A 19,120-nucleotide genomic window follows, 5' to 3' on the forward strand; every position below is an offset into this window, starting at 1 on the left:
GTAGACACATTTGTATGGACTAAGGGGCAAGGTTTCTTCCCATGGCCGTGTCTGTGTAAGGCATTTCAGCTCGGAACAATATGCAAGAGATCTGCAAAGCGACCTGCTAAGGCCACCACCACCACCACCACGCACACACACACACAAAAGCCTGTAGCAATCTCGGATCAAGAAGCTGCCAGCAGACAACATAGGAGTACGCAGTGGGTGCGAGAAATGTACTCTACGAACTCGATTAACAGGGAAATCTAAGTTCAATTATGAACATCAAATGGTCAGGTAACATCTCTACAGGATTGTCTTGTCTCTAAACAAAGTGTTATCACCAAGAAGCAACAGGGTGCTTGTTAAGTGCTAAATGAATGTTTGTGAACCCAAATCATTGCATACATTATTCTATAGCATTATCATGGCACCATTACTATATTTTCATTTAGCATAACCCTCGAAATAATTTCATGGTGAAGTGGTGACAGATTCATTATAGTACGCATAAAGCGGTTAGATATTACGAAAAAAAATGTTAATGGAACAAAATAGCTACCGACCTAAATGTATGAAAGTATTTCTTACACTTACTGCAAATTAATACACACTGTGGACCGAACCGTACCCTCCCTCCATTTTCCTTCAAAATAAATCACATCTTACCGGGCAGAACCATTTCCTCCCTTAATCCGCACATTCCCCTTGTGTTGTACGAAAGGAGAGAAGGTTAGCACTCCCCTTGATAAGGACGGACAACACATATATGTCAAGGCACAGTCGCTTCGGCGGCAGCTGACACATTTTTTTCAGAGACCGCAATAACTCACACGATAACAGGAGACATAGAGATCAATAATACTGAGCGAAATACTGTGGAAAATTGAGACATTACTTTCTTCCCTCAACCTTGGGCGCTGGACGGCGCGACGTGGGTTCGAGTCCCGACCGATACTCCTTATTTTCAGAGCGATTTTTAGTAATGTTTTTTCAACATACATGGCGTTACTTATACCAAATTTTGTTGTAGAACGCCATTTGTCGTGGATAAAAAGTGAAATATATAGCGTAAAAGAAAACCATGACGTTATATAAATCATTTCCTTACAGACAGGTAGGTAGGTAGGTAAGTAGGTAGATAGATAGATAAACAGGTAGGCAGGGAGACAGATAAATAGCGAACGCGGTAATATATATCGCATATTAAATATAAACCTGTAACTTGGCAAAATAAAACCAGAAAAAAATACAAAAGCTAAATAGTAATTAGTATCACCCACTAAAAGTACATAATTAAACACAAGAGGCATAAATGTACTCTAACCAATATGAAAAAAATACACAATAAATATGGTAATACTTCGCAACACCTCTTCCTATGTGATTTATTTTACGAACTACACTTTAACTCAAGAATGTTATCGACAAACTGTGTCGCTATTAACACAATACATGTAACATATTAAACATTTGCAGAGGAAGATCTGCTACGAAGGCTCCGGATACAATACTATAATACTGTAAAAGTGACAGATAGATCAACAGATGGGCAAATAGACAGAGAACATAGACAGATAAGGGACAGTTACAGAGAAAAGCATGCAGATTAAATATATATCCATACACATGCATAGACAGACAGACAGATATATGTACACTGACAGACAGACAGACACACATACAAACAGATAGATGCACAGATAGATCACTGTACTTACTTTGGCCTGCCGTACTGGTCAGTTGTAATGAGTGAGGTTCGACTGGCTTGCGTCTGGTCTCTCTCCATCAGCATGGTTCTGTACACCCCCACCTTCTCCTCCACCTCCTTACTGCTGTACCTGGATGAAGATATAGCACCTTTAATTAACACCTGTACTCTATCTATCTACCTATCTATCTAAATGTATGGCTGGAACCCGGATAACTCAACACCGCCACCACCTCCTCCTTACTACTGCTGTACCTGGAGCAATACATAACACCTTCAATTAACACCATATCTATTATATGTAAGAACAGACACCACCACCTTCACCTTACTGCTGTATCTGTGTGTGCTGATGTGAACAATACCTTTAGTTACACCTCTCTCTCTCTCTCTCAACCTACACTAGTGCTCTCCATCTCTCCCTTCCATCACCAATGCTCTCTTTCTCTGATCGCTCTCTACACCTACATTCCTCTCTCTCTCTCTCTCTCTCTCTCTCTCTCTCTCTCTCTCGCGTATTACATAAATTATGAATATTTCTCATAGTCTTTAATATCTAAGAGAGTGTGTGTGTATGTGTGTGTTTACGGGTAGCAATATATGGAGGTGAATGGTTCTATATATATAAATTAATGCTTAAATGTGTGTGTGTGTGTGTGTGTGTGTGTGTGTGTGTGTGTGTGTGTGTGTGTGTGTGTGTCGTGCCAGCCAGCCATATATCTAATCAAGGTGCCATGCAGCTTCACGCAGTCTTAACCCTATCCCTCCCTCACTCGTTTTTATCACCCCACCTTTACTACTTTCTTCATTTACCTTTACCCTTCCCTCCTCCTTCCCTTCTTAACTTTCACCTTTTCCATCCCTCAATCCCATTTTCATCACCCACCTTTATTTCCGTCTCATAATTAAGTCTTCATTATTATCCTTCCCTCCTCCTTCCTTTCCTTACCTCTCCAAATTCTTTTTCATCCCAACCTTTATTTATTTCCTCATATTTCCTTCTTTAATTGTGTCATTCTGTCCTTCCCTTTCTTCTTTCATCTTCCCATCTTACAATCTTCTTTTTCTCACTTTTTCCCCTTCTTCTTCCTTCTTTTATAATCTCTCTCTCTCTCTCTCTCTCTCTCTCTCTCTCTCTCTCTCTCTCTCAATACTGTTAACCTTTCACCAGCCGTCATACACCAGTGAACACTTTTCCTCCTCCATGTAATTCTCTCTCTCTCTCTCTCTCTCTCACACACACACACACACACACACACACACACACACACACACACACACACACACACACACACACACACACACACACACATTAGCTACCAACCAGACTTTCTAGCAAAAAATGTGGCCAACACGCCTGACTCATCGATCAAGCCTTAGGAATTTCTCGAGCTTCACGCCACAAACCCAACCATCCACACTTAGCAGCTCTGGGTAGATAGAATGATATGGACAGTTTGGGCAATAGACTGATAAGCAAGTAGGTAGGTAGACAGACAGATAGATAGACAGAGAGATGAATGAATGGACAGATGGACGGGTTTGGACAGACTCAAACACAGACGGATATATAAACTGACAGATAAGTAGACATATAGAAAAACAAAGCCAAATAGACAGGTAGACAGACAGATAGATATTGCCCGGGGGAGTATAAGGGGAGTGTTACAGATGCACTAGGCTGTATAAGGAGCACCATATGCGATATACGTGTCTCTCTCAAAACACTTGTGCGGTACAGTACCTCATCAGCCACTCAGTTAAACCCTTTACCTGCCAATTACCTACTTGGCATTCAGCAGCTTTCGTAACACCTCTTCCTCAGCGATTAATTCTGCACATTACGTCCCTACTATCTGTTATAAGTTGATCGTGTAAATTACCGTCCACACACCTATGACAAATTAGTTTTAAAATGGCCTACTCTTAAACTCATGTAAATATACTTCAAAACATGATCACATGCTTAAACGTACGTAAAGTATATACATATGTACAGGACAAACACACACACACACACACACACACACACACACACACACACACACACACACACATGGCTAGCATACATCGTCATAAACGTAACACGCAAAGGTATACACATCCCGACACAATAAGGCATACTACACACACACACACACACACACAAAGGTTAGCATGCACAGTCGCAAACTACAACACGCAAAGGTATACACATAGGTAAGTCATGATAATCAATTGTACAACACTGCATTCATGATGGGGAGACGGCAGTTCTATGGAGTCTGAGTAAAAATTGAATAAATGACTTGAATACGTCGGCGAAGAGAAGGGAAGGGAAAGGATGGAAAAGAACGGAAGGGAAGAGAAGGGAAAGGAGAAAAGGATAGAGAATATTGAGGGAAGGACACGAGAAGGTGCGAGGAGAAAATGGAAGGGAAGGGAAGGAGAAAAGAAGCTATGGAAAGAAGTGGGACGAGAAAGAGAATGGAAGGGAAGGGAAGGGAAATGATGGTAGGGAGGAGACGGGGGAGGGGATAAAAGGGAAGAATAAGAAGGGAAGGGAAGGGATATGGAAGGGGAGGGGAATGACGGTCGGCTAAAATCAACACATAAAACACACACAAACTAATGGATCACACACACACACACACACACACACACACACACACACACACACACACACGAGATAATGGATCTCTCTCTCTCTCTCACACACACACACACACACACACACACACACACACACACACACACAGTATCTGATGGTTTACCTAAAAAATATTCGAGACAAAAAACAAATTAGATAAGCAATGACATTTCTCTAACACTCCCACGTTATGTTATACGAAATGGCTTACTGGAAGGGGAGGGGAGGGGAGGGGAGGGAAGGGACAGTAAAGAAGTAATAAAGAAGAAACAGAATATAAAGGAAGGGAAAGGAACAGAAATGAAGAGAATGGAAAAGATACGAGGGGGAAGGACTGAAGATAAAAGAAGAGGAAGAAGACTGGTGAGAAAAGGAGAGGAGGAGGAGGAGGAGGAGGAGGGACTGAAGAGAAAAGCAGAGGAGGAAGAAGGACTGGAGAGAAAAAAAAGTGAAGAAGGAATGACTGGAGAGAGGGAGGGAGAGGAGGAAGGAGGGGAGAGACAGAGAGAGGAGGGGAAGTAAACACAAAGAAATGGCTGCTGTTTATGCTTCTGTTTATCTGAATGTGAACTTGGTGGACCACAGGCTTGTTGCTCTTCCCTTACAGTTCAAAATCCTCCTTTCGAGTGATAGGGAGGAAGCTGAGGGACGTTTATATAGCCGGACAGTAGAAACACCTGGTTATATCGGTGCCATCACGTGAAGGCGTCCTCTCCACCACCACAATGAACATAAACGGAAAGGAAACAAAATGCCTGCCCTAGAAAGAATGGGACACACACACACACACACACACACACACACACACACACACACACACACACACACACACACACACACACGGGAAGAAAAGTATGGGAGGGAGATAAGAGGGAGAGGGAGGGGAAAGGGAGGGGAAGTGAGATAATGTGGGGAGGAGGGCAGACCAGGATATCGGGAAGATGGGAGAAGAGGTGGAAGAAAAAATGGAAGGAGAAGAAAGAGACGAGAAAAGGGAGATAGACTGAGGAGAATAGAGGAGGGAAAGGGATGCAAAGAGTGCTGAATCTGTGTGTGTGTGTGTGTGTGTGTGTGTGTGTGTGTGTGTGTGTGTGAGAGAGAGAGAGAGAGAGAGAGTGAGTTACATAATCAGTTAAGTAAACAGAGTAACACAGCCATAAAATCTAACCTCATCTCTCAGTCCTTTCACTGTAGGGGGCAACAAAACATCTCCAGGCAACGTTATCACCAAATCACAGTCTATGATGCACCCCTTCACCTCTGTGCAACTCAATCCCCTTCGGTGTATATCCTCCCGTCCGAATTCCCATGAGTTGGGTCGTGTTCTGGACTAAAGGCGAGCAGAGGTCACTGGTATCGTGTAAGAGGTCATTAGTGTCGTATATGGTCAACGGAATCGTATAAGAGGTCAACGGAATCGTATAAGAGGTTAACAGTATCGTATAAGAGGTCAACAGTATCGTATAAGAGGTCAACGGTAAGGTATACTGTAGATCATATTGCCCTTCTGCAGTTCATCATCTTTTGGGGAGACGGAGAAGGGGGAGAGGAACGTTTGTATAACGTGACAGTTCAGCCACCCGATATCATCAATGCCACTACGTGAAGGCATCCCTCTCCACCATCAAGACATCGTACTGAAGGGGTGTAATGTATTCCCGCTTCCCCGTAACGATGGATCAGGAAGTTGCTAAGTTTACCAGGTCAACCTACACATTTGTCATTGAAGTTACACTGTAGATAATACCCCTATACCATTTTTTTTTTTCTTTTTACTTTTACTTGGCCTAAAATTATCATTTATCTTGAATGCTGAGTTGTGGCATTAGTTTAACTCTAGAAATGATGCTAGTCACGAAGAAGTGCTATGGGAACTACTGTACTTTACATTCCTGCAGCATTTTCTTTATTCTTACTTGGCCTAAAATTGCGATCTCTCTATCTTCAATGCTGACCTGTAACAGTACTTTAACTAGCATATGATGCTAGTCACTAAGAAGTGTTACGGAACTGACGTACGGCCGAAAACTTAGGCCAAGTTAAGATGAAGCGAGTATAATAACCCTAATGTCAACTGTACTGACATAAAGGCCACTGCTCTCGTCGGTTCGGTTAAGGATGCTCCCTAACACCTCTTCTTTGGCGATTTATTTTTGGATATGGCGGGTTAACGTCAGTTTTTACGTTATTTATGCAGGGTAGAGAAAAGATAGAGGAACCAGAAGGGAGGTAAATAAAGAGGGGGAAAGGGAGAGTGATAAATGAGGGGAAATGATAAGAAGATTACTATGAGAGAGAGAGAGAGAGAGAGAGAGAGAGAGAGAGAGAGAGAGAGAGAGACGGAAGTGATTGGGAGGGATGATGGAGAGGAGAGGTGGAAGTGAGGGAGAGATAAGGAGGGAGGATGAGAACTGGTGTGTGTGTGTGTGTGTGTGTGTGTGTGAGGGGAGGGGAGGAGGAGAGGAGGGGAGGGGAGGAGGGGAGGGGGAGAGAGGATGAGAGGAAGAGGAAAGGGTTCAACTAGGGAAGTAACATAATACCAGGAAACGACTAGAGGAAGCTGCCCCCACCCCTTTTCTCTCTCTCTCTCTCTCCCTTCCTTCCTTACCCCTCCATCCCCACTCCCCATATTTCATCCCCTTATTGATCCATTTCCACACCTATCACAATCATCTCATTCTCGTACCGCATCTCTCCGCTTTTTTATTGCTATTCCTCCATCCACACCCTGTATTCCTCTTCTTTCCACTCCCTCATCCATCTCCTTCACACTCCTATACCATTCTTCCAATCAATTCCCTTTAACTCATGAATAATCCAAAAATACACAAAATATTCAAGGTGCAGTACGATCAGTTGGGTTTCTAGACAACACAGGGAGACACAGTTGCGTGGTTAGCGCGTTTTGCTAGATTTGGAGCTACCGGATGCATTTTGGGCATTTTTTTTTTATATTATTATTACTTAGCAGCCCTGTATCTCATAAATAATATAAATAAAGCTCCTGGAATATTCAAGATGCAGTAGTCCGCTGAGTTTCTGAACGACAGGGAGACAGATGCCTGGTTAGTGCTTTTTGCTATATTTACGGACAATTTGTTTAATTTAGCGACAATAGACATTACATTTTGGAGAATTTTCGCAAAGCATCACCAATATTCTAGGAATTTCACTTTATCTGGCGAGTTTGTGGATTTATTTTTTTTTCGATTTCCATATTTTATCCCTTCTGACAGCAAGCTTTTTTTTTTTTCTTTTTTTATAGACAACCTGCATGGAGAACGAGATCGATATTACAGTAACACAACTATAGACATGGACACTCATACAGCCACACTAAATGTCTGAAGTACGGGTAATTTAATCAGAATTGGAGGATATATCAAAAGAACGGAAGACAACTCAAATTATTTTCGGCAGGGGTCTCTGTTGCCTGACGTACGATTCTTCTCCCTCCCTGCCCAGGTAAACAAGGGCTAAAATCTACAAACATGCATTGAATGATGGGCACTACGCAAAAATCACTCATCTCAACATCTGACGGACGTGAAAAAGAAAATGCACTGGACACAAATGTTTTAGAAATTATTTTGAGGTCTCTCTCTCTCTCTCTCTCTCTCTCTCTCTCAACCAAACACCGAATATCAAACACTAATTATCACCCCCAAACGTTTGCCGCAGCCGACATTACGTAAAATGCTGGGAGAACTGGTTGCCACAGGTACGATAATCAATGGCCATGTCTATTTATAAGCCGGCGCACCGATATAGAAGAACCAAGGCAAAGAGATCAATATCAATCAGCATTACTGGATCAGAATTAAGACGAACACTAGTATAACTTGTACACTGCCACCAGAATGCAAAAAGTACAAAAACGATCGCTGCAAAATCGACCATAATTTCAAATTTCCGATCACTGGAAAAACGGCATCATTTGAATAAGGATTACAGCAAAAGCGACCATATATCTGAAACCCGATCACTGCGAAAAAATGACCTAAGACGCTTGAAGTCGGATTACTTAAAAAAACGGCTACTGACACTTGAATTCGGTTCATACACACAGACTTTTTAAGGACGAATGAACACCGACCAAAGAAATTTTCACATAAGCCTGGCCCAGGTTTTCGTCCCTTTGCGATATATTTCACGTAGTTCAGTGGTAGAAAGACTGCTATGGCTCTACACCCTTTCCATGTCACTTCTTCGTGACTAGTTTCATATTCTAGTATTAATCTCTCGTTATAACTCAGCAATTTAAGATGGAAAGGTGGCAATGTTAAGCCACGCTGAAGTAAAACGCGGGAGCATCTCCGGAAATGTCACCAAATATAAGTATCTGGATTTTTCTGAGCTGGTGAATTTATATGGGTGCAGCGCGTCCATGGTGAGCTGGTAGGAAGGTTAGGAGACAGGTAGGTAGGTATGTACTTATGTAGGTTGGTACGGCGATAGGCAGGTAAGTAAAATGGTGTGCAAGTAATCAGGTTGGCAGGTAGACAGGTAGGTAGGTAGGAAAAATCTGTGCAAAGAGACGGGTATTAAGCAGGTTTGTTATTAGGTAGGTACGCAGGCCTGTCGGAAGGAAGAAGGTGGGAAGGTAGTAGGTACATCTGCTGGAAGGTAGGTAGGTAAGTAGGCAGGAAGGTAGGTAGGTAAGTAGGCAGGTAGGTAGGTAGGTAGGTAGGCAGGTAGGTAGGTAGGCAGGTAGGTAGGCAGGTCGGTAGGTAGGTAGGCTGCAAGATATTATAACAAGGCTGGTTAGTACCGTAGGCTGTATACAAAAATGACACAAGACAGTATGTTAAGGGTAGAATATACAGCAAAAAAGGAAGTAGGTAGATAGGTACGTAGATGACAGGTAGGCACTAAAATAAGCAGCACAAGTAGGTAGGAAGGTAGTAAAAATTTAGCAGCATAAGTAGGTAGGCAGCGGACGCTGACAGCATGTGGGAGGAGGTAGGCAGGGGGTAATGTAGACTGAAAGGCAGGAGAGGCAGACATGCATTAAGGTTGGGCAAGAGACACGAAGGCAAGAAAGATGGTGAGGCAGAAAGGCAACATAGGCAGGCCGGTAGGTAAGTAAACAGGTAGGTAGGCAGTTAAGCAGGTGCACAGGTAAGTTGGCATGAAGGCAGGATACAGCTAGGTAGGCACGTAGGCAGGTAGGCAGGCTTAGAAGGCAACAATACGAGCAACACTGATGAGACAGATGATAGGAGTATGCAGAAGAACGAGTAGGGGGGGGAGGTATGGTTGCCAGGCTGAGAGAGTGAGAGTGAGAGTCAGAGAGTGTGGGGTTAGGCAGCTGGGTAGGAAGGAAGGCAGGCAGGCAGGCAACTAGCTCACCGATCAATAAACCCGACGAGGCAGTGAGAGAGGGTGTCTGGTTCAAGGCACCTTCCAGATCTTGACTTCCTTCAGGTGTGTGTGGCGAAGTGAGGCGAAGGAACGGCGTGTGTGTGAGTGCGGTGGAGAGTGTGAGCCCGCACTGACGCACCCACTCACGCAACACCCATGGCCACTCACTCACTCACTCGCACACTCACTGCCTCGGCGCGCGTGTGGATTGCCAGAGTTTTTGAGTGCGCAGGCGTTTGGGTTCTCTCGCTCTCTCTCCGGGTCAACCTAATCACTCGCACTCAATGCCCCCCTATGTGCGTGTGGAAGAGAGGGTATGAGTGCGTTGGCGTGTGGCTCTCTCCTAGGTGATCATCTCCCAATGTCATCCTCTCACTCTCACTCACTATGGAATGGGATGGGAAGACAGCAAAAAGGGAATGAGGAGGAGGAGGATGGCGAGAGAGAGAGAGAGAGAGAGAGAGAGAGAGAGAGAGAGTAAAGGGAAAGAGGAAGGAGCGATAAAAGAAGGGAAGGGGGTGATGAAAGAGTGAAGGATGGCACAGAAATTGGATGGCGTAAACAGAGGACGAGGAGACACAAGGAAGATGGGAGGAAGAGGTGAGAAGAGTGAATATCAAGAAGGGAGAGAGGGAGGGAAGGAATGAGGAGGTATTATGAGGGAAGAGGGAATTAAAAGTCGATGGAGAGGGAAGATATGGGAGGGGAGGGGAACTGGACGAAGAGAAGAGGGGAGGGAAGGCGTGAAAGAAGGGGAGGACAGGAGGTGAAGGCAAAGGAGGAGTGCAAGAAGAAGGGAGTGGAGTAGCAGAAGGGGAAGGGAAAGGAAGAAGGGGAAGGGAGTGGAGTAGCAGAAGGGGAAGGGAGTAGCAGAAGGGGAAGGGAGTAGCAGAAGGGGAAGGGAGTAGCAGAAGGGGAAGGGAAAGGAAGAAGGGGAAGGGAGTTGAGTAGCAGAAGGGGAAGGGAGTGGAGCAGCAGAAGGGGTAGCGAAGGGAAGAAGAGGAAGGGAGTGGTGTAGCAGAAGCGAAAGGAGGGGGAGGGAAGAGAGAATGGAGAACAGAGAATAGGAAAGGAAGAAGGAAGTTTCAGAATGAACTCAACGGAAGGGGGGGGGGGAGAGAGAAGGGTGTGAAGGAGGCTGGAGGAGGAGAGAAGACAGAAGGGAGAGAGAACAGGGAGGGAGAAAGGGGGAGAAGGAACTGTTCTGCATTATCTCTGCTGTATCTTTTCTTCCTCCTCATCTCTCTCAATGTACTCCCTCCCCCACCCTTCCTTTCTTTTATATTCCTCCGTTACCCTTCTATTTCCTTGTCTCCTTTCCACCACTCCTCTCCCCCGTCTCCTTTCTCTCCTTTATCTTCCTCCCCTCCCCCCTTCTCTCCTCCTCCTCTTAACCTCCATAACCCCTCCTTCCCCCTCTTTACTTCCTTATCTCCCACACTTCCCTCCAATCCATTTACCCCCCCCCTCTCTCTCGTTTTCCATTCTACTGGAAAATTAGAGTGAGAGGATATAATTCTCCCACAGGGCTGCTCACCTTGTCATTAACCTGTACATTACGCGCCTAATAAGCATGGAACACACTGTTTATCTCCTAAAATATACGAATATAAGACCATTAACTTGGGTACAGTATAATGATGTCGATGATGTGGTAGCAATAGTAGTGGTGTTGGTGGAACAACAAATAATGACATCTAATTAAATTTTGCACAGTAAGCACCGCAAAATGAACGCCAACACACATTTCTCTCGTCAACTTTTCATTAATTGAAGAACAATCTCAAAGCACGCCTTTTAATCTGGGCAAGTCCCACAATCCCTAAAAACTTTGAAACAAACTTTTCCACTTTTTCCCCTTCCTACCCCTAGTATTCTTGACATTTACCTAAACTTTGGTCTCATCTTCATTATAGTTTTGTTTTTTCCTTGCGTAAAGTGTTCAATCTCCAGTTCTTCATACCGGTATCGTTCCTGATTTCATGCTGATAACGTCACATCTAATTTCTTTTCAGTTCGATACATTTCTGATAATTAATCCACAGTTTCACAGTCCTTTCCAAATCGATGCCTTCCAATAAGTAATCCAGTTTCAATACGTTTTTCTTCCAGCTTTCACCCATTTTATTTCAATATTTACTCCAACCTCACTGTCGCGTTTATCAGCCATCACATTTCATTTCTTAATTCGATACCTTCCAAGAATAATTTATCCTCACTTTCATTAGTAAGTTTATATTTTACCGTTCCCATTATCCCATTAGCTAGCCTTCTGAAGTTCCCCATGACCGAGACATAGCACTACATATGGCAACATTGTACACAATGGTTTGGCGGGAAAATCGATAATAGCGGCCGAAGCCATTCTTCCTTCCTCCCCTCTAATATGAGCTGATGAGAAGCTACTTGTCCTGTTGTTGTTGACTCTGGGATTTCTGTGGCCAATATTTAACTTTTACCATTCCTTTTCACCGTGTTCTCGTGATGAATCTATAATGAACTGTTCGAGGCTGAAGGTGCTATTATCAATTTTGATTCATCTACTGTATACGCATCGTTATCAATTTCGATTTATATATCTATCTATATGTACTCTACCTATGTATGTATGAATATACCTTATGCCTTAATCCTGGAGAGGGTGGCCACAAACAAATCGCCTCCTCCATGTCACCCTGTTCAATGCTATCAGGTTGCCCTACCTCCAACTCACACCATCCTCATTCGTATACATCTTTATTCCATCCCTCCATCTCATCCAAAGTCTCTCCATTCTCATTCATATACCTCTATATCTCATTCTTCTATCTCATCCCGGGTCTCTTCCTTCCCCATACTTCTCACATATGGTAGGTCTACACCTCTAGTCAATCTCTCATTTCCCTTCCACTCCACATGATCAAACCACCTCTCTGCATATGTAACGGTGCTTACCCTGCCGGGGGTGGGACAGTTTTACCATCACAGGAGGGCAAAAGGAGGCATGCACCCATCAGAAGCCATCTCTCTCTCTCTCTCTCTCTCTCTCTCACACACACACATACATTTCACAAACAATGCCACTGCAGGAGCATGGTCCAAACTCAAGAAGTTTAGCTTATCCTGTTAGAGCTGATTTGGGTCACCATACTTGTTACTGTACTGGGAAAGTACCGGTACTACTTTATTATACCCTTTTTGCTCTCACTTGACTTAAACTTGCCTCCTCTCCATCCTGAATGCTGAGGTGTACCAACAGATTAACAACAGAATTGAGTAGGGAAGGGTAAGATGTTGCCCAGGTGATATTTTACGTCATCAGGAATAAATGTTCCCAGACGCTGTACTCCATGTGTATCTCCTTTTGGTTACATCACTTGAAATTACAGTTGCCCCTCACTGTGATTATATTAAGTGAAAACCCACTGCGTAGTGATTTATAGCATAGCAGTCTATATAACATGGGTTCATGTGGAAGGGGAGCGTATGACAACATAACCTTTATAAAAATAATAATAATAATAATAAAACTATAAAAAAAAATAAGGCTTGCCCTTGGCAACCTCAGTAGCACATTTGCCACAAGGGGTTGTATCCTTGCCAGACATAATTTCCAAGTCACAAGTTTCAGTATTTCAAAAAAAAAAAAAAAAAAAAAAAAAAAAAAAAAAAACCACATGCCACTACTTGTTATGTGCTTGCATTGTTATTTGGCTGTGTTGTGAAATTACTACCATCATCAATGAATGAATGAATGTGAAAAACACTGTAACATATGATACTGGGTTACAGAAAAACTAATGTACAGTAAGAACTGGTAACACTGACTGGGATACACAATACAGTACTGTATAAGGAACTCTATCTATCTACTGCCAGACACCTCAATCCCGTTCGGGGTGGCCACAAACAAATTGCCTTCACGTCGCCCTGTCCCCCACCATTTCACTGCCCCGCTCCCAACTCAGCCCCCACTTCTCTCATATACCTCTCCACCCCATCCCTCCATCTCATCCTTGGCCTCTCCCTCCCTCTTCCCCCCCTCCACTTCACTCACATACACTCTCTTCGTCGGTCTTTCACCCTCCGTCCTCTCCACATGGCCAAACCACCTCACTGTATTCCTCCTAACGCTTCCTATCACATCCACATCCACACCACAACGCTCCTTTAAATAAGGAACTCGCTTTATATAAAGTACTATATAACATATACCTTACTGTAACACTCACCCCTGCTCTTTCATCACATCCTCCATCTCAGCACACTTCAGTTCGATGGCACGTTTACGAGCATGTTCACGGATCTCGGCATTGGGGCCACGTGTGCGCTGGTCCTCCAATTTCTGAAGTTCTTCTTCCGTGCGAAAATCAATCTGTGTAACAAAAGATAATACAATTTCTCTGAGCATACAGGATACCCTTTTAGTTAAATATATAAATCACTGTACCCATAAAAATGGAGATGACTTTGAAGCTCTGGGCAAACAGGCTAAAAGTGGCAAAATGAAATGAATGGACGTGAAGAAATAAAGAACCTCAGAATCTGGATAACCTAACTTACCTTTTAAAAAGTAAAATTAAATAAACAGGAAAGCAGTGAATGTAGGTTTGGTAGCTACTGTAGTCAATATTAGGACTCAACAATGTACAGGTTAGGAGCCAAGGGTATTGATGTTAAGACCAAAATATGCCTAGATTAAAAGTGATGGATCCGTCTTGCTTGGAATAACTTGGCCCTGCTAGATTTCGTTTGCACAATGCACATGGGAGTGTAAGTTGGGGGGAGGAGAGTGAAATGACTGGGGACAAGACAACATGGAGGCGACTTGTTTGTGGCCACCCTTTATAGGATTAGGGCATCTGGCTGTTCATAAATTGATTAACATAACCCTTAAAAAAAATATCCAACTCAGGAACCAGCAACTCTGAGCTTTGGACCATCAGGAATGAAGGATACAAAAATTATGACCATAGGATGTTGCTTCTTCAGATAAATTAGGTCCAGTCACTGGTAGGCTGGACGGGCATTTTGCCAGTAAATGACCCTTTGAACAGTAAGAAGATCAGAAAGGGAGACTGCCCAAGTTAGGATCAGAAATAAATAAATAATAAAAACAGTTAAGAATGATGAATGCCAAGATTAGGACAGAAGAATGCGATTTGAATTATTTGTTTTCTAGCTTTCATTTTCATGACTGAAATACAGTTCAACTTTCCAGCTTTCATATTTCTCTACTTGGTTTTTTAAAGGCAGGCTCGGGCTTCCCGTTTATGAATCCTCTAAAAATAAAGCAGATTAAGCAACGCTGGGTCTGGTCAGTACTTGGATGGGTGACCGCCTGGGAACACCAGATGCTGTTGGCATCCCTACATGTCAAGTGGGGTTGGTGGAGGATTAGTGCCCCTCCCTGTAAAACAATTAACTCTAAGCCATTGGCCACCCCATCTGGGATACATGGCATCTGGCAATGAATGAATGAATGAAACCACCAACAGCCAAGATCTTTCAAAGTGACACTGCTTTATACATTAAGAAGGTTACACAGCAATTTCTCCAACAAGGGAATTGAATAAAACTTCTAACAATATTCCATGTGGTAAAGTTAAGCATGAGCAATCCACCACAATAAATAAAACCAGTACAGCTGGTATTAGTCAACTGGGTCTTGTCAAATTTAATGACTCCTACGGTACAGCTGTATTCCATTATGTGCACCACTATTACTTATAGACACAATTGTCATGCATCAATACCAAAGAATACATTAACCTAACCCATATTAGCATCTCTGGAAAGGATTGCTAACTGCCTATACGTTGGATGTTGCTTGCAGTGTTAAGAAACAACATTGTTCTAATGGAATTGCAATTGATCCATAGCAGTGTTATGTAAAAATACGACTTACATAGACACACGAATGTAATGTACATATTAATGACCAGAACTAAATGTCACTGAGAAGGCACTAATACAGTACAATACTTGCATTTCAGTCTTACCTTATTTTTGGTGTTTCTAACCAACGCCAAGTTCCGCTGCACATAACCATTGGTGCCTGAGCCTCTGGCCGTCTGCAGTCCTATTCCATTATACATTTTGGCGTTGCTGATAGGATGCTGTCAAACGTTCGTAGGTTAGGAGTTCGCTTCTCGTAACTGAGGTTGTGTTTTATAATCAAATACTATATCAATATCTTAGTTCACGTAACATGAATTGAGCTGAATGATAAAAAACTACAATACCTTACCTGTAAAGCGAATTACTGCATTATATTCTAAATGCGTTCCCCAAACGGTCCCCTCCTGACGCTTGTTGTTGTTGTGGCACTAAGGACACTCTCGTTTTTGGAGGCCTCTTAACATTTTACATAAATCATTAATCGAAAAGCCAATGTCAATGAATTTACTTGCAAATTTATTGATGATCTGGTAAGTGTAATGGAGACAAAAATTTTAAAACCAATACATTCAGAAACGACTGTACAGAGCTAAAGATCGCCGATTTGCTGGATATTTTTTTTTCTTTGACATATTGATTAGTATTGTGTAGTACACAATTTTGATAAAGAGCATATCTTGATATATACACTCCACATTGCACTGCAACCCTGGAAATGTCTCAAAATAAAAATACCATGCTGTTTGAACATTCAAGGCCCTAAATATGGCACCGGGTAAAAAATATATATGTAAAACACACACACACGCGAAATGGTAATGTTAAAAAATACGGGTATACACTAATGACCCCCGAAAGACAACAGTCACTGGACCAAATATGAACAATCAAACAATCCTCTGTTATAAACCTTTTCATTCATTTATTCATTCATCATCTAATCCAACGCTGCCACATGAGGAGCGTAGGAGCCAGGCGCTAGGCAAGTTGGTTCTGACATTTAAGATGAGAGTGACCAGCCTCACTCATCCCTGAGTGGCATTACGTGAGCAATAAACTCCAACCACTCCTTGGATATAAACTTTCACCAGCTCAATCCGAGTGGAGTGCAATAATTATCCACTAAACCACCAGGTGCCAAAATTTGGTTATATGCTTACATCCAGTGTAGTAAATGGTCTCCTGGTGTACAGGAAACCAGTTAGCTTGTCAGAGTAGAATCACCCATAGGCAGAAGGGAGAGGAAAGAATGAAGGAAAGAAAGACAGGAGAGGGAGTGTCAAGTCACCCATAGGCAGAAGGATGAGGAAAGACTGAAAGAAAGAAAGACAGAAGAGGATGGAAGGAAAGAAGGATGGAGGAGAGGAAAGGGCAGACACACAAGAGGAGCACTATATCGAGTGAGTGGATGGTGAGCACCCCCACCTACCACAACATCCATTACAGTATTCCATCTCAGTGGTCAGGATGGAGTGATAGCAACTGAGGCTAAAACAAGTAAAGAAAGTATAATCAGTGTTGTGTTGTCACTGAAATTACAGCATGTACTTCACCAATCTCTAAGAATATAACCAAATACCAGTTCTAAAGATCTGCTATATTTTCTACACTATGGGTTGTAGGTTACATTCCAAAGATTACAGAAAGACTCAGTCCAGGGGATTCACTCTTACAAAAGCTTAAAAAGTGTATACAGTAGGCTGACAATAGGTTCCTTATGAGTTAGTCTTCACACTTAAGTCACAAAATGTATTCACTTACTCTGTTATGTCTGCATAGTAATAACTTACACAAAATGGCATTTACACCAAACTTTAAAAGGAAACAACCTTAGACAGCTGATGATCTAATGGCTTGAAGCACCAGTCAGAGTGATAGCAATGTGCTTTGCATGCACAGGTTTGAATCTCAATGAGGTGGTTAGAGGCATATTAACATTTTCACTCCAATGGTGTATTTCTATACTTCAATTATGACACCTACAGACTATTCTATTCAGCTTAGTAGAGATATCTGGTAGTGGAGAGGTAAATGAAGGCCATACCTAACATCTCATTTGAATTCTCTCCTGAGCTGAATAAAATCATCTACCAATAGCAAGAATAAAATGAAAAATACATCATTGGATTCTAGAGCTTATACCACGAGGAAGAGGTACTACAAAGACTCCAAAGTCAGTGACAATAATGACCAAGGAATGGGTGAGTAGCATCACCAGTGGCTTGCTGTCTGAAGTTGACTGATAATACTCCTGACTTCATCATCATCATCAGCCGTTGAGGTCCACTGTCGGACCGGCCTATCCCTACCGAAGCAGGGACGATACAGCCAACGTATCTCTACCCAGTGGCTTAGGCTGTCTGGCAGAGACTGTATGTAGGGTGAGAAATGCTTGAGTGTGACTGTAGTGTTGTAGTGGCTTTGGATGTGTATGTAGTCTATTAAACAAGTGTAATCAGCCCGCCTTAAGCCGATTGGGTGCAAGCATGTTAGTATGCGACACGGGTTCAACCACAGCACCCCTTGTGTCCACCAGAGTAGCAAGTGGCTTGGTGAACGCTTCCCAAAGTTTTTACAACTCTGACGGGAGGCGAACCCGCACTCACCAGCGTGCGAGACGCACACTCTACCACTGTACCACAGAGGCTCCACTCCTGACTTACGGGGCTGTATATCGCTCTCAAGTATTGGTGATGGGCTCCTTCATGTGCTGGCACCGATTTATATATATATATTCTATTGCCAGATGCCCTAATCCCGTAAGGGGTCGCCACAAACGAAATTGCCTTCATGTTGCCCTGTCCCCTGCCATTTCACTGCCCTACTCAGTTTCTCTCTACCCTTTAAAGAGGACTGAATAAAAATGGGTATGTCTGCCTGCAGTCCACTGGATTTATGTTCAGGCAGGTCAGACATCACTACAATATCCTGAGTATCACTCTGCATGCTTCTAAGCTGGATTATGGCACTGACAAAATCTAAACTACAGGTAATATTCTTAAGACTAGAATTACAAACATCAAAAAATAAAGTATATTGCAAAAAATAAAGTACACATGGATATAATATGGGCATAAAAATGCAGGACAGTCCAACTTACCCATACAGTATGTATTCAATATTTACAAAATACACACTTATTCTATCTATCTATTTATTGCCAGACGCCATAATCCTGTAAGGGGTGGCCATTTGACTTTGAGTTATTTGTTTTACGGGGAGGGGCACTAACCCTCCACCAACCCACTTGTTGACACGTAGGGAGCACGTATGGTTTGGTTATATGGTTACCACCCAGCGCTGTAAATGGTTTCCTGGCTTACAGGAAACCATTTGGCTTGTCACTCAACGTAAAGCCACCCGTAAAGGAAAGAAAAGCAATAACACACTAATTACAGACTGGTAAAAGGACTAACAAAAGAAAATACTCTCATATTTCTCCATGACACACTGAACACAGAACAATCCAACTATGTCTTCTACCATCACAGTGTAAAAATGCCACATCAAATATAAACTGCCATAGAATCAGGAGGAAGAGTAAATGCTAAACT

The 19,120-nt window shown here is 42.8% G+C and overlaps 1 protein-coding gene and 1 non-coding gene across 2 annotated transcripts in view; one reads left to right on the plus strand and one right to left on the minus strand.

Moving 5' to 3' along the window:
- Nucleotides 1–15,979, minus strand: part of Srrm234 (Serine-arginine repetitive matrix 2/3/4) — an 81,379-nt gene extending 65,400 nt beyond the window's left edge. The window contains exons 1-4 of the mRNA XM_080274674.1: nt 15,916–15,979; nt 15,668–15,773; nt 13,898–14,040; nt 1,704–1,823 (exon numbers count right to left, since the gene is read on the minus strand). Coding sequence (XP_080130800.1) covers nt 1,704–1,823; nt 13,898–14,040; nt 15,668–15,763 — 359 coding nt within the window. The 5' untranslated portion in view covers nt 15,764–15,773; nt 15,916–15,979. The remainder of the gene's footprint in view (nt 1–1,703; nt 1,824–13,897; nt 14,041–15,667; nt 15,774–15,915) is intronic.
- LOC145390032 (U6atac minor spliceosomal RNA) lies at nt 693–795 on the plus strand. The gene has a single exon (XR_013895566.1). It is a non-coding gene; the product is annotated as a U6atac minor spliceosomal RNA (small nuclear RNA).
- Nucleotides 15,980–19,120: the final 3,141 nt, after the last annotated feature.

Source organism: Coenobita brevimanus, chromosome 1 (assembly GCF_032717465.1).
Source record: "Coenobita brevimanus isolate Jiangsu-jjx chromosome 1, ASM3271746v2, whole genome shotgun sequence".
Taxonomy (NCBI): Eukaryota; Metazoa; Arthropoda; class Malacostraca; order Decapoda; family Coenobitidae; genus Coenobita; species Coenobita brevimanus.